Source organism: Penicillium antarcticum (assembly GCF_028974205.1).
Source record: "Penicillium antarcticum strain IBT 31339 chromosome Unknown utg000008l_segment0_segment0, whole genome shotgun sequence".
Lineage (NCBI taxonomy): Eukaryota > Fungi > Ascomycota > Eurotiomycetes > Eurotiales > Aspergillaceae > Penicillium > Penicillium antarcticum.
Window position 1 is genome coordinate 1,038,057 of NW_026695306.1, and position 12,224 is coordinate 1,050,280.

At 50.4% G+C, this 12,224-nt stretch overlaps 4 protein-coding genes across 4 annotated transcripts; all 4 read left to right on the forward strand.

The window, feature by feature from the left end:
* Nucleotides 1-151: 151 nt before the first annotated feature.
* N7508_007932 (phosphatidyl synthase) lies at nt 152-1,600 on the forward strand (the record flags this gene model as incomplete). The annotated part of the gene is made up of 1 exon (XM_058465996.1): nt 152-1,600. One exon carries the CDS (start codon nt 152-154, stop codon nt 1,598-1,600), a length of 1,449 nt encoding a protein of 482 aa, XP_058317324.1.
* Nucleotides 1,601-5,694: 4,094 nt separating this feature from the next.
* N7508_007933 (Leucine Rich Repeat domain protein) lies at nt 5,695-7,730 on the forward strand (the record flags this gene model as incomplete). Its single annotated transcript, XM_058465997.1, has 3 exons — nt 5,695-5,881; nt 5,938-6,288; nt 6,337-7,730. The coding sequence occupies 3 exons, from the start codon at nt 5,695-5,697 to the stop codon at nt 7,728-7,730; spliced, it is 1,932 nt and encodes a 643-aa protein (XP_058317325.1).
* A 981-nt stretch (nt 7,731-8,711) lies between these two features.
* Nucleotides 8,712-10,714, forward strand: N7508_007934 (TFIIH subunit TFB1 family protein; the record flags this gene model as incomplete). Its single annotated transcript, XM_058465998.1, has 2 exons — nt 8,712-8,853; nt 8,931-10,714. The coding sequence occupies 2 exons, from the start codon at nt 8,712-8,714 to the stop codon at nt 10,712-10,714; spliced, it is 1,926 nt and encodes a 641-aa protein (XP_058317326.1).
* A 340-nt stretch (nt 10,715-11,054) lies between these two features.
* On the forward strand, nt 11,055-12,118 carry dscB (the record flags this gene model as incomplete). The annotated part of the gene is made up of 2 exons (XM_058465999.1): nt 11,055-11,321; nt 11,432-12,118. 2 exons carry the CDS (start codon nt 11,055-11,057, stop codon nt 12,116-12,118), a joined length of 954 nt encoding a protein of 317 aa, XP_058317327.1.
* Between the last annotated feature and the right edge of the window lie 106 nt (nt 12,119-12,224).

Here is a 12,224-nt window from a genome sequence, read left to right on the forward strand (position 1 = left end):
TGCTGAAGCCCGCTCCTGAACTTTTTTTTCTTATCCAGATTCATCCTCATTCTTCAATCCTTTCTTCCATTGAGTCCTGTGTCAGTGACTCTAAGTAGAAGCTTTCCTCTCTCTTCTACTTTTTTTTATACCAACCACCCCCACCATCATCATGCCTGGCTTCGACGATGCCGATCTGGCTCCCCAGGACCCCCGCCAGACCGATGCCCAGGGTGCTCTCTCTCCCCGGGACCAGCGTGCTGGCTCTGGCCTCGCCATTCCCTCGGATTCCGGCAACACTATCGAGATCCCCGCCACCCGCAGCGCCATCAGTGATGCGGCCTCGTTCATGCACAACCTGAGCTTGGCTCCTTCCATGAAGGATCGCCGTGGCTCCCGCAACTCCTTCGGCACATCTCTCCCCATTCCTCGCTCTCCTCGTCTCTCTCGTCTTTCTTCCGTGCAGAAGACCAGCCGTCCTTCCGTCTCTCGGGATATCCTGGCCTCCCAGGTCCAGGATATGTCCGCTGAGAAGGTTGCCAAGGCTAAGAACATGGCTTTCGCCTTTGACATCGACGGTGTGCTGGCACACGGTAACCACGCCATTGAGGAGGCCAAGGTTGCTCTCAAGATGCTCAACGGTGATAACGAGCTTGGCATCCGCATCCCCCACATTCTCCTGACCAACGGTGGTGGTAAGACTGAGGAGGCTCGCTGTACTCAGCTCAGCGAGATCCTCGAGCAGCCCATCTCTACCGACCAGTTCATCCAGTCTCACACTCCCATGCAGGCCTTGGCTGAGTACTATGAGACTGTCCTGGTCCTTGGTGGTGAGGGCTTCAAGATTCGCGAGGTTGCTGAGAACTACGGCTTCAAGCACGTCGTTCACCCCAAGGATCTCCTTGCCTGGGACCCCTCCATCTCTCCCTGGGCTACCCTCACCGAGGAGGAGCGCGCTCAGGCCAAGCCCCGCGACTTCTCCAAGGTCAAGTTCGACGCCATCATGGTCTTCGCCGACTCCCGTGACTACCAGACCGACTTCCAGGTCATCATGGATCTCCTCCTCGCCGAGGACGGCAAGCTCATGACCAAGGCCAAGGACCCCGTCGCCACCCGCATTCCCATTTACTTCTCCCAGGGTGATCTCCTCATGCCCACTGAGCACAAGGGTCTCCCCCGTCTCACCCAGGGTGCCTTCCGTATCTCCGTTGAGGCCCAGTACAAGACCCTTACCGGTGTTGATCTTGAGCGTGTCGTCTACGGTAAGCCCGAGCGTGCTACCTACACCTACGCCGACGAGGTCATGAAGTCCTGGATGGAGGAGCTTCACGGCGAGGCCCGCCTTCCCGAGAACATCTACATGGTCGGTGACAACCCCGCCTCCGACATCATCGGTGGAAACATGTACGGCTGGAACACCTGCCTTGTCCGCACCGGTGTTTTCCAGGGCGGTCCCGGCGAGAACGCCCCTGACAGCCCTGCCAACTTCGGTGTCTTTGACAACGTCCTCGAGGCTGTCAAGGCCGCCATCGCCAAGGAGCTCGGTGCCGACTTCCAGCTCAAGTGGAACCCCAAGGTCAACCCCGTTCTGCACGGTGAGGCCACCTCCGCCATTGAGTAAACAAGTCAAAAGACAAACACTCTTTGGGATCTCTTCTCACGCTGAAACGAAACTCAAAAACAATATGCTCTGCGAGGGCTCGAAGGATTTCCTTATATCTGTGGCGTTTTCCCTTTTGGATGTCATGTCATTTCATAGACTTCTCTTCTTCCCACCATCCTCTCCTGCATGTCCCCCTTTTGGCTTTTTCTTTTGGTTGAAACTGTGGGGCTCTGGGATCTAGGACTTCTGATATCCTTTGTCACGTCGCCCAGTCAGTCCAGCTCTGTCAATTTCAGTCTGGATTTGACTGCGACCTGAGAGAAGACCGAATCTACTTTTCCATTTCTACTTTTTGATCTGCAAAGTATGATCCGGTCGGTGGTTTCGAACTTCTGATTTTCTTCCCTCCATTTTTTTAGACTGGATTCTATTCCCATTTCATGTGCCATGACGCGAACAAGATTTCGCTTTTTTGTTTTGACTTTTTTCATATGCGTCTTTTTTCCGCATGCAGTTATATTCCCAAGACTGCTCAATACCATATGGCAATTTTTTTCCATTCTTGATCTGTGGCTTTACCGTAATTTTCTTCGTACTCTTTTGACGTTAGTCGTTGACGACATGGTGAAGTTTATCGGTCTTATCGGTGAACGTTATTCTATATACTGCCTTGCTTGTCTTTGCATGTCAATAATATCATACAAACATACAACCACATTTTACATTACAGGTTTATTGCACATACCCCGGTGTCCAAATAAGTAAATACTAATCTAGACCATAGGTCTCAGATATCCAGGCACCCAAGACAAGGAAAGAAGCCTTCTAGAATGCGGATTGCTAAGACATGGCAAAAGACAAAGACAAAAACAAAAAATAAACCTTAACTTTGTTTCTTATATGTAATTCTCCTCTGTAAAACTCAAGACAAGAAAAAAATAAGAAAAGAAAAGTATCAAGTGGCCAATATCCCGTGTTCCGCGCGGAATCCCGGGAGGCCGGGAACCAGACACGCCACGTCTTGTTTGACTGGACTGTTTGAGTTGGATGTTGACTCGGGTAAATACCGGTTCAATAAGGCTGTTTCCCATTCCTAGAAATAACAGCCAGGATGTCAATGGGAAACGTATGTACTTCTAAGGAACAGGTCTTATCTAGATCTGGACTGAATCTGAATCCGAGTCAAGATCAAGAGATAGAATTAGAACTACAGTAAAACACGTGTCTGTGATACCTGGGCGAATCTCCCAGAAACAAGGTTTCGGGTCTACTGTACAATCTACTTTGTACAAAATACTCCGTACATGTAAGCTAAGTCCAAGCGTGGTTTCTTTCGGATTTCACTTTGTTACAGTAGCCCGCTAATGCAGGGGATACTTTATACGGAGTACAGTACATGTATACAAGCTTTTGTTTGATACGTGTAGATACGACATCCTGGAAGATGAAAGGGTGCAGTGATGAGCTGGGACGGAGGTGTATTTTTACGTGTTTTTGAGGAGGCTGGCATTATTGTGTTTTATATAAAAGGAGATGTGATTCACTATACTTTAGGTCAGAGAAGGAGAGGGGGTTTTTTTTGTAGAGAGTTTCTCTATTATCTCTAGGAAGTTAGATTTGTTCTTGGGGTGGGTATGCATTGGACTATGTGCAATGTATATCAATCAGGGCGATTGTCGTTTTAGGAGGTATCCATCATCATATTCAATCTTTCAGGTAGATAATAATAATCAATCCCTGGAAGATAGAGCTTCTGGTTCTGTGAATATGCAATAGCTGAGATCGCCAGGAACAATGTTTAGATTAGAATATTTCATATACCTCATACCGCGTAGATGTTATGAAAGTCGACAACGTATACAAGGTAGACACATTCGGACATCAGTTGGAAAAACCCAGCCAACCCCCAGATACTTATATCAGCCCGTAACCAAGGCTATCGATATCGACGAATTATTGTATCGAAGAGACCTTGTCGACCTATAGGTCGCTCTAATCTATTGAGAGGTTGGAACTGTAGCACTCGACAGGGTCAGCGGAGTCCAAGCATCGAAATAACAAGGTATCGCGAGTGTCGTGCCGCACAAATTGCATATGATGGCAATTCTTCTCAGGATCTTCACAGAATTTCAACATTCCCAAGTAAGTTATGGGCTTGTCAGGTAATAGGAAACGCTTAAGATAACGATCATCATGAAAGGACACGTTGTAATAGTTCTCGCAACGTCAGATGCAGAAGAAAGAAAGATGTCCAACTCACAGTTCCACATTAACAGATCATGCACCATAGAATGATCTGCAGCGCTTGTTAGGTAGCATGGCAGAGATTGGGCGCCAAGATAACATAGAGCGCAAAACATTGGCGACGCAAAAGCAGAGCAAGGAGAAGGCGACTCCTGTCGAGTCCGCAATCCAGAGACCTTGGCAACACCACCTCCGCGGAAATATTGCATTTGCACTTCCGATCAAGGCTTGGCCGGCATGTTGTCCAACCCTCCCATGCCTCACCCCAATGATTATGGATAGCCGGCGGGGGATTGGTGACTCAAACGACGTCAATTAGGTGTAGCCTTGGGAATCGGGCTGTGCCACACTGGTTTCAGGTGGGGAACGAGAACTAAGCCTCGCCAATTCTGTTGCGCAAGTTGCACAAACATGCTGTGCGAGTTAGCGTCTGACTCTCGTTTGCCAGTACCAGGATGTAGGAATGTAGATATGGGCAATGAACATGTTTGAAGGGGAGAAAGCAAGTTCAGGAAAGAGGAAAGCAAGGTGGAGCATATTAAGCCATGTAAGAGCCATGGAGGGGCTTGGCTTGAACGATCGACTCGATCGTCATGCTTGGCTCGTCAGAGACTAGCGCGGAATAATGTCGGTGAAGGCAATGCTACTCCATGGAGATTCAAAGGCAGAGAAACAGAGGGTCCCGCACTAGACTAGTTAACTAGTTGACTAGATCAAGGAGGTGGAATGCTTGTAATAAAGAACACCGAATTGATCTTATGTCTGGTATGCAAGGGACACGGACCTCGTCAGGTGACAGCGTGTGTTGGAGTTCTCATTATGTAATGGCGCGTCTCCCCCGCATCCTCAGCGCAAATGGCGTTGGAGGTGCATTCGACGTGCATTGGATGAACAGGGATGAGGGGGTTTGTTAGGTAACTAGAACTCCGATGTCTGGGGAACTGTGAGCGGATGCATCGGATTTGCAATGATCGGCTGACCAGGTAACAAAGTACAAGTATTAAGCAACTGGATGGATGCAGCTGGGAACCTTGGAGAACATCTCGGAGGCGCTAAAAAGGTTTCGGATTATGTCATAGAATTGGAGTGTGTCTTGAATTTTACGAGCACTTCCTAACTACTCTGTAGATGGGCTGATTAGAAGCTAAGAATTATTTAACAATTACTCGTATTCGACAGACTTTCAATGTTATTTGTTGTCTGTCAAGTCTGGATCCGGCGAGTCCCATACTTTCCGCATGCATATAAAAAAAAGAATGGAACAAAGCCGCTCCAAAGAAAAAAGCAATCTGCAGGGGTAGCTTGGGGGACTAAACTAAAACTGAAAGGAGAGTCAGGATCAGGCTAGGATACTATAGTTGTATATAGTGTAGTGTACAATAATGAATCCAAATAAAATAAAATAAAATAAAATAACATCCGAACATAGGATCAACAGCTCAGATCCGCCACCTCAAGATTTAAAAAAAAAAAAAGTTCGCCCCATGTGGCTATGATCCCGTGCCTCTACTTCTCTACCTCTGACTCTTCAACTTCTACAAACCTCCAATCCTAAACCTCTGAAGCCAAACCAACTCCGATCGGAAGCTTAGCCGTGCAACAGCGGACCACGGGCATTCCGTGACTAACAGCTTCTCAATTTTTCCTCCCCCCGCCCCTCTACAAGCCCTAACACCCGTTATTCCACGGTGTTAATTCTCTTTCGATTGACCGGGCTCACTTTTCGCTCTTTTCTCTTCTCTGGAATCTGGGGAAGCTTTTTTTCTTTCTTAATTTCGGTAGAATTTTTTTTTTCTGTGGTCCACTCCAAGGTACCGACTAGTCCACTCTGTAGGGCCCTTTATAGAGGGCCTTACCCTCACCTCAACATGGCTTCCGTTACTTCCCCTTCGCACTCCAAGCCTCCTTTCCCACACCTCACTTCTATTCCTTGTGGTGACCACCATTACCACTCTCGCGACTCGTCTCCCTCGTCCTGCGGCACTCCCGACGGGTCCAGGTCCAGCAGCCAGCGCCGCACATCTTTCGGCTCGATCAAAGAAGACGTTGAAGACGGTACGTATAGCCATGTGCGAAATCAGACCAAAGACTGACGTGATTTGTGGGATTAGGAATTGCGCAATCGTTCGTGGACAGCCACCAAGCCCCATCTCCCCAAGAGCCCAAGGCCGAGCGCAAGGTCGAGCGTCCCGGCTTTGAGATGCAACAGGCCCCGGATTTCTGCTGCCCGTGTGGTGGATTCCTGGGGTGGAAGCAAATTCGACTGGGCGGTAAGAGCCTCAGCCGCAGCTACAGTGATCTCCGCGGATTAGGCCAGTTGCAGGCAAAGGGCTGGGCATGGGAATCGCATGATCATGACCACAAGCCGCAGGACCTAGCTCCTCCCAAGGAGCCTAAGGTAGTCGAGCTGCAGACCCCTCCTGGTACTTCACCTCTGGAAAGGCTCCCTCCAGAAGTCCTCGGTGAGTTGAGCTTCCCCATTCAGACCTTTTATATACTGACTTGTCTAGATCAAATCATCTCTAACCTGGCGCTGGATCTCCCACCCAATGGCTACACACCTCGCAACGTCGATTTGGTGTCATGCCTTCTCACTTCGCATACACTGCACGCGGCTACTCTCGGCGTGTTGTACAGGAACATGACTTTCCCGCACTCGATCATCTTCTCCAAGGCTCTCAACCATATGTCGCAGTACCCGGCTCTCGGCACACTTGTTCGCCGCCTGGATTTCTCGCACTTTACTTCCGTCGGATTAGGTCGCACCAAGCAGATGAACGCCGAAATCCAAAATTTGACCTCGCGCACCCTCTTGCAGTGCCTGGACCTCTTGCCCAACTTGAAGGAATGTTTACTGCAGGAACACCTCGAGGGCGATATTAGCGTGGATGTCATTCGGAAGTTGTTTATGGGATTGCCGAATTTGCGCGCTGTGGATTTCTGCGGTTGCTCCACTCAGTCTTTCTCCGCGGTCTTCCAAGAGGCCCTAGTCGGTGGACCCGCTTTGCCCATGACCATGCCTAACCTGAAACGGCTGTCGCTCCATGAATGCAGCACTATTCCCGCTCCGATGTTTGACCACCTTCTTTCGCGATTGGTCAACTTGACGCACCTCGATTTGACTCACACCCAAGTCAACGACTCTGCGCTCACTCTCATTCCTGAGACAGCTCGCATCTCCCACTTGAGCTTGTCTCGATGCACTCGCCTTCGTCCTTCGGCCTTGGTGGAGTTCTTGACCACCCACCCATCCGTCAATGAATCGCTTGTGTACCTGAACCTGTTGACTGACCCGACCCGTTTTCGCCTTCTGCAAGAGGAGGATGTCTCGGCACTGCTGCCCAAGCTTCCAGACACTCTCCGCTCCCTCAACCTGGGCGGTGCAAAGGTGACTTCGGACCACGTCCCATCCCTGGTCCCTCTGACCAAGCACCTGCATGAGTTGGGCCTGAGCTCAGCCGAGCTCTCGGTCCAAGATGTCAACTGCTTCTTCACCCGGTACCAGGACCCCGCAACAGGAAAGGAGAACAACGAGCCTAGCACTCTCTGCTACCTCGATCTCGCGAAGGTGCCTCAGATGACCATCGGAGCCATCTTTAACACGAGCACCTGCATGCTACTCTCGAACCTGAGCTACCCCCTGCAAGTCATCGAGTTCAGTGACAAGATCATCACACCTCTGCGCGAGCGAGCTAAGACCCAACGTGTCTCCGTCGGATGGACAGTCCGAGACCTGGGCCGACGTGGCTGGTATGTCCGTGACCCAGCATCTATCCCTGAGCAACCCCTCGACGATGGCGCACGCTACTGGAAGATGGGCGCGCGCTGGTGGGGAATGCGCAAGATTCCCATGGCAGTCGGCGACGTCGGCGGCCTCTACGGTCACTACATGTTCAAGAAATGATCTGCAATGGCTTGAGCGTTCTGTTCTAAAAGCGTGCTCGCTGGATCTTTATTTTTGCCGATACCCTTGGTTTCTCAGTTATTCTCGATTTTGCGTTTCCTATGGGAGGATTACTTCTGATCATGACTATTTCATTGCTATTTCATTGCTATTTCATTGCCTTTTTCATTGCTAATTTATTTTTTTATCCTGCTTTTTGACGATCATAAAGGTTGATATCCGGTCTATGCATGGCGGCGCGCAACATGGTTTACGAATTTCGGCATTCTGGCTCGGCTTTCGGGTTCGTGCTCTCCGTCGCGTCTATTTGATTTTGCATAGCATCGTGGGATCTCTTCAGCGGTGTCCTGGTTTTTTTTATGTTCATATGGTTTTGGCGTTGATGTACTTACGATATGAATTTCATCTCTGCTCATAAATTATTCTACTTTTCTCCCTTCTCCCTGTATGGATCATTGCCAAGATTGACAACCATGTCCAAGGGAAATAAGCTGCTATCCTTTTATACGTACAGTCAGTTTGACTCGGGAAGAATACAGCCAATAGAAAACTACACAGTAAGTTAAGTAAGCTTCAAAGAGTATCATCAAACAAACCCAAGTAAGTTTCCATTCGGACGAATGACGACAATACAAAAATGATCGCATAACCAGACAAATTCCCAACAAAGACATCTCTCAAGATAGAATCAACTGTACAACAAGAAAACCTACCTAACTAAACCCCCGTCAAACAAACCCCAAATAACTTAGGGCATTAATTCAAAGGTGATGCTTGGCATATGTCATGTGATACAGCCCAGAAGAGCCGCATACCCATCCATCACTTCCACCAGAAACAAAGACAACCCACAAGTTCACGCAACCCCCCCGGACCCTCCCTCAGCTCACACCACAGCCCTAGGGGAGATTTTCTTCTCATCCCGATGGGTGGTTCCAGTGTCTTCGCCTTGGACAGTGGAAGCTGTCAACACACGCGACGATGGCACCTCCGAGCGGAGCGGCTGCGTACAAGAAGACGGACGGCTCCTTGACCATATCGGCTGATGAGTATTCTGTAACATGGACGCCGCAGGCGGCTGGTGCGGTGCAGCCGATCACTATTCATGTGGCCAATATTTCCAGTGAGTTTGACTAAGTTGGGAGTTGAATTGCCTTGTCTTTCTGGAGTTGGCGTTGGCGTTGGCTAACCGCAGTCCAGATTTGCAGCAGACACCAGCTTCCAAACCGAAGGTTATGCTGAAGATCTTTGCTCGCGCCCCGGATTCTCCTGCCGATGCTACACCCGAAGCATATGTTTTCCAGTTTACCGGTGGGGCGGATGCCCGCCCGCAAGCTGATGCGATTAAGGAAACACTCAGTGCCCGGATAAATACGTTGAGATCGCAGACGCCATCGCAGACGCCGGGACCGACGCCGGGTGGGGGTGGTGGAGAGGGCGTGTCGGCGGCGATGGCAATCGCGAATGCCGTCACGTCGGCGGGGACCTCGAAGAATCCACTAGACGACGAGAACAAGCTCCGAACGAACGGCGAGCTACAGCAGTCATTGCTGAAAGCGGATTCAAATCTCCGTCGCATGTTCACCGAGGGATTGAATACCAAACCTGATGCGTTATCGTCTGGTCAGTTCATGTCACAGTTCTGGTCGACGCGGCTGCATCTGCTGCGCGCGCATGCTATTGAGCAGAGCCAGATGCGCGGATCTTATAATGTGCTTTCATCGCTGAAGCCAAGGGTTGAGGGGGATAATGTTACCCGGATGAATATTAGCAAGGAACAGATTGCGCTTATCTTCTCGCAGCATCCGCTTGTTAAGCGGGTCTATGATGAGATTGTTCCGAAGCTCAATGAGCAGCAGTTTTGGTCAAGGTTTTTTCAGAGTCGGCTTTTCAAAAAGCTTCGCGGAGAGCGCATTTCTGATGCTGATGCTACTGATGCTATTCTCGATAAGTATCTGAAGACGGACGAGTCTGCTGGGCCTGGGCGTGATGGGGGTATTCATCATTTCCTGGACCTTGCTGGTAATGAGGGCAATCATAGCCAGCGGCGTGGCAATCGACCTGATCTTGATATGAGACCGTCGGGTGTGGATAAGGTGCCTATCATCCGGACGTTGAATAGCCTGAGTGAGAAGATCATGGCCAATGTAGCACCATCCGATGGTGACATGAGTGCGCCGGTTGGGATGAATGAAGAGGCGTGGAAGAAGCTCCAGCTGCAGGATCTCCGTGGAGATGAAGAGCAGAGCAGGATTACATTGAACATCCGCGATCAGAGTCGATTCTTCTCCAATACACAAGAAGAAGACAAGAGCAAGCAGTTTGCCCAACAAGACCCGGACCAGCTCTTACAGACTCTTCGTATGGAGATCGCTCAAGATCTCCCAGTACAAGGAAACACTCAACTGCGCAAACTGGTGGACCCCGGCGATGATGAAGATGAAGAAATGGAAGATGCACCCGCTACCCAACGGCCGGTAGGCTCCTCCGCCGCCCTCCACGACTCCTTCGCGCAAATCCTGGAAGCCGTGCGCGATCGACGCGCCCAGCTAAACGAACAATCAACATCAGAGACCTTCGGCCTCTCAATAGCCCTCTTTGACCGGCTAACCCTGACACACGCCACAACCACAGAATTCCTACACCAATTCTGGCAGGCATACCTATCAGGCAACCCAGACCGCGCGGGCGAAATCGCATCTCTAGCTGAATCTCTCCAGCGAGCATCAGAGCGAATCAAAGCCGTTGCAAATGACGCAGAAGCCGATCGCAAGATCGAAGTCGACAAGTTAAGGCAGCATGCGCGCGAGGTATTCGAGCGTACTCAGCGCAAGATCCGGCCGAACCTTGAGGCTGTACAGGGTGGTCAGAAGGTCGTTAACCAACTCCTTGGTCCGACGCTGCATGCGCTGGATGTTGCGTTGAATAAGTACCAGGAGGAATTGGCCGAGCAGAATAAAGAGGCGGCTGCCATGCCTGCGTAGAGGTGGGATGGGATGAGATGCAAAAAGATCATCGGCGTTTTTGGCCATTGGTTGTATACTATAATACCTTGAATATCTTATACAAGCGAACAGAGAAGCATATCAAGCTGAAAAGACCATGCATGGATTGTAGATCGTAGAAAAATAAACTAAAACCTCGGCATGCCGAGGTACCCCAGACTTCGGTCCATCCAGCCAACTGTCCCCTCACCTTTCATCCACCGCACCGCCATCAACTACCTCAAAACCATCCGAATGAAACACCCACATACCCTATAAAATCCCCAATCTCGAGAATATCCCCCCGCCCTCCCTCAAAAAAAAGGGAGCAATCCTCAAAATGCTCACCTCCGGCCTAACAAACGCACCCCTAACAAAACTCCTCCTAATCTACACAATCGCCTCCTCAATCGCCCTTTCCCTCTTCGACATAAAACACCTCGTTTCAATCTCCATCTCGCCCCATTTCTGGCCCTACGCCCAATTCTGGCGCGCGGCAGTATGGCATCTTGTCGGCTTTGCCAATTCCACCGAGGCGCTCTTTGCCTCTATGCTTGTTTATCATTTGCGCGTTGTTGAGCGTGCTTGGGGGCAGAGGAAGATGGCTGTTAGTACTACATTCCCCTTGAATTCGATTGAATGACCTGGATCGGGGATGCGATGGATATGCGTACTAGTGATGCCGTGATGCTAATTCGAGATCCGTGATGCCTATAGACCTTCCTCCTAACAACCCTCCCATACACAACTCTCCTCCCACCCCTCCTCCTATCCCTCCTCATCCGCCCTCTCTCAATGAACAACCTGAACTACCTACCCTCCGGCCCGACGGCTATGATATTCGCGCTGTTGGCGCAATATCACGCGAGTATACCGCATACATACCGGTATCGGATTGGGACGACGACTACAGCGCCTACTGTCGCCAACAACGCCAACAACACCACAGACAGCGCCACAGAACCCGAAACTACAGAGCGACCTGCCGAGAACTCGGACCCCAAACCTCCCAAACCAAGTCTGACCCTCCTCTTCTCGGATAAATCGACAACTTACATCGTTGCTGCTCAGCTTGCGCTTTCTCAATTTCCGGCTATGCTCCTGCCCGCCGCGCTAGGGTGGATTGTTGGTTTTGCTTGGCGTGCGGAGATCTTGCCTGGTCTTTCGCCGGCTCTGAATGGGCTTAGGGTTCCTGCTTGGGTTGTTGGGGAGAGCGAGCGGAGGGGTGTTGCTGGTGGTGTTGGTGGGGAGAGGGAGAGATATGAGGATTTGAGGAGGAGGTTGGAGGGGGAGGCTGCTGCTTCGGCTGAGGCTTCTGGATTGGATGGCGGAGCGCAGGGTGTGCGGGTTGATAGACGGAGTGAGACTGCTGCTGTTGTTGATCGGTTGAGGGGGGATTGGTAGTTTCTTTTTGCATTGTTGGGGGGTTTTGTTAGATTAGTGGTCTATGTTCCAATTTTTACTTTTATCTATGCTATCTGGTATGGCAGATAATTTGTCCGGTCTTCGT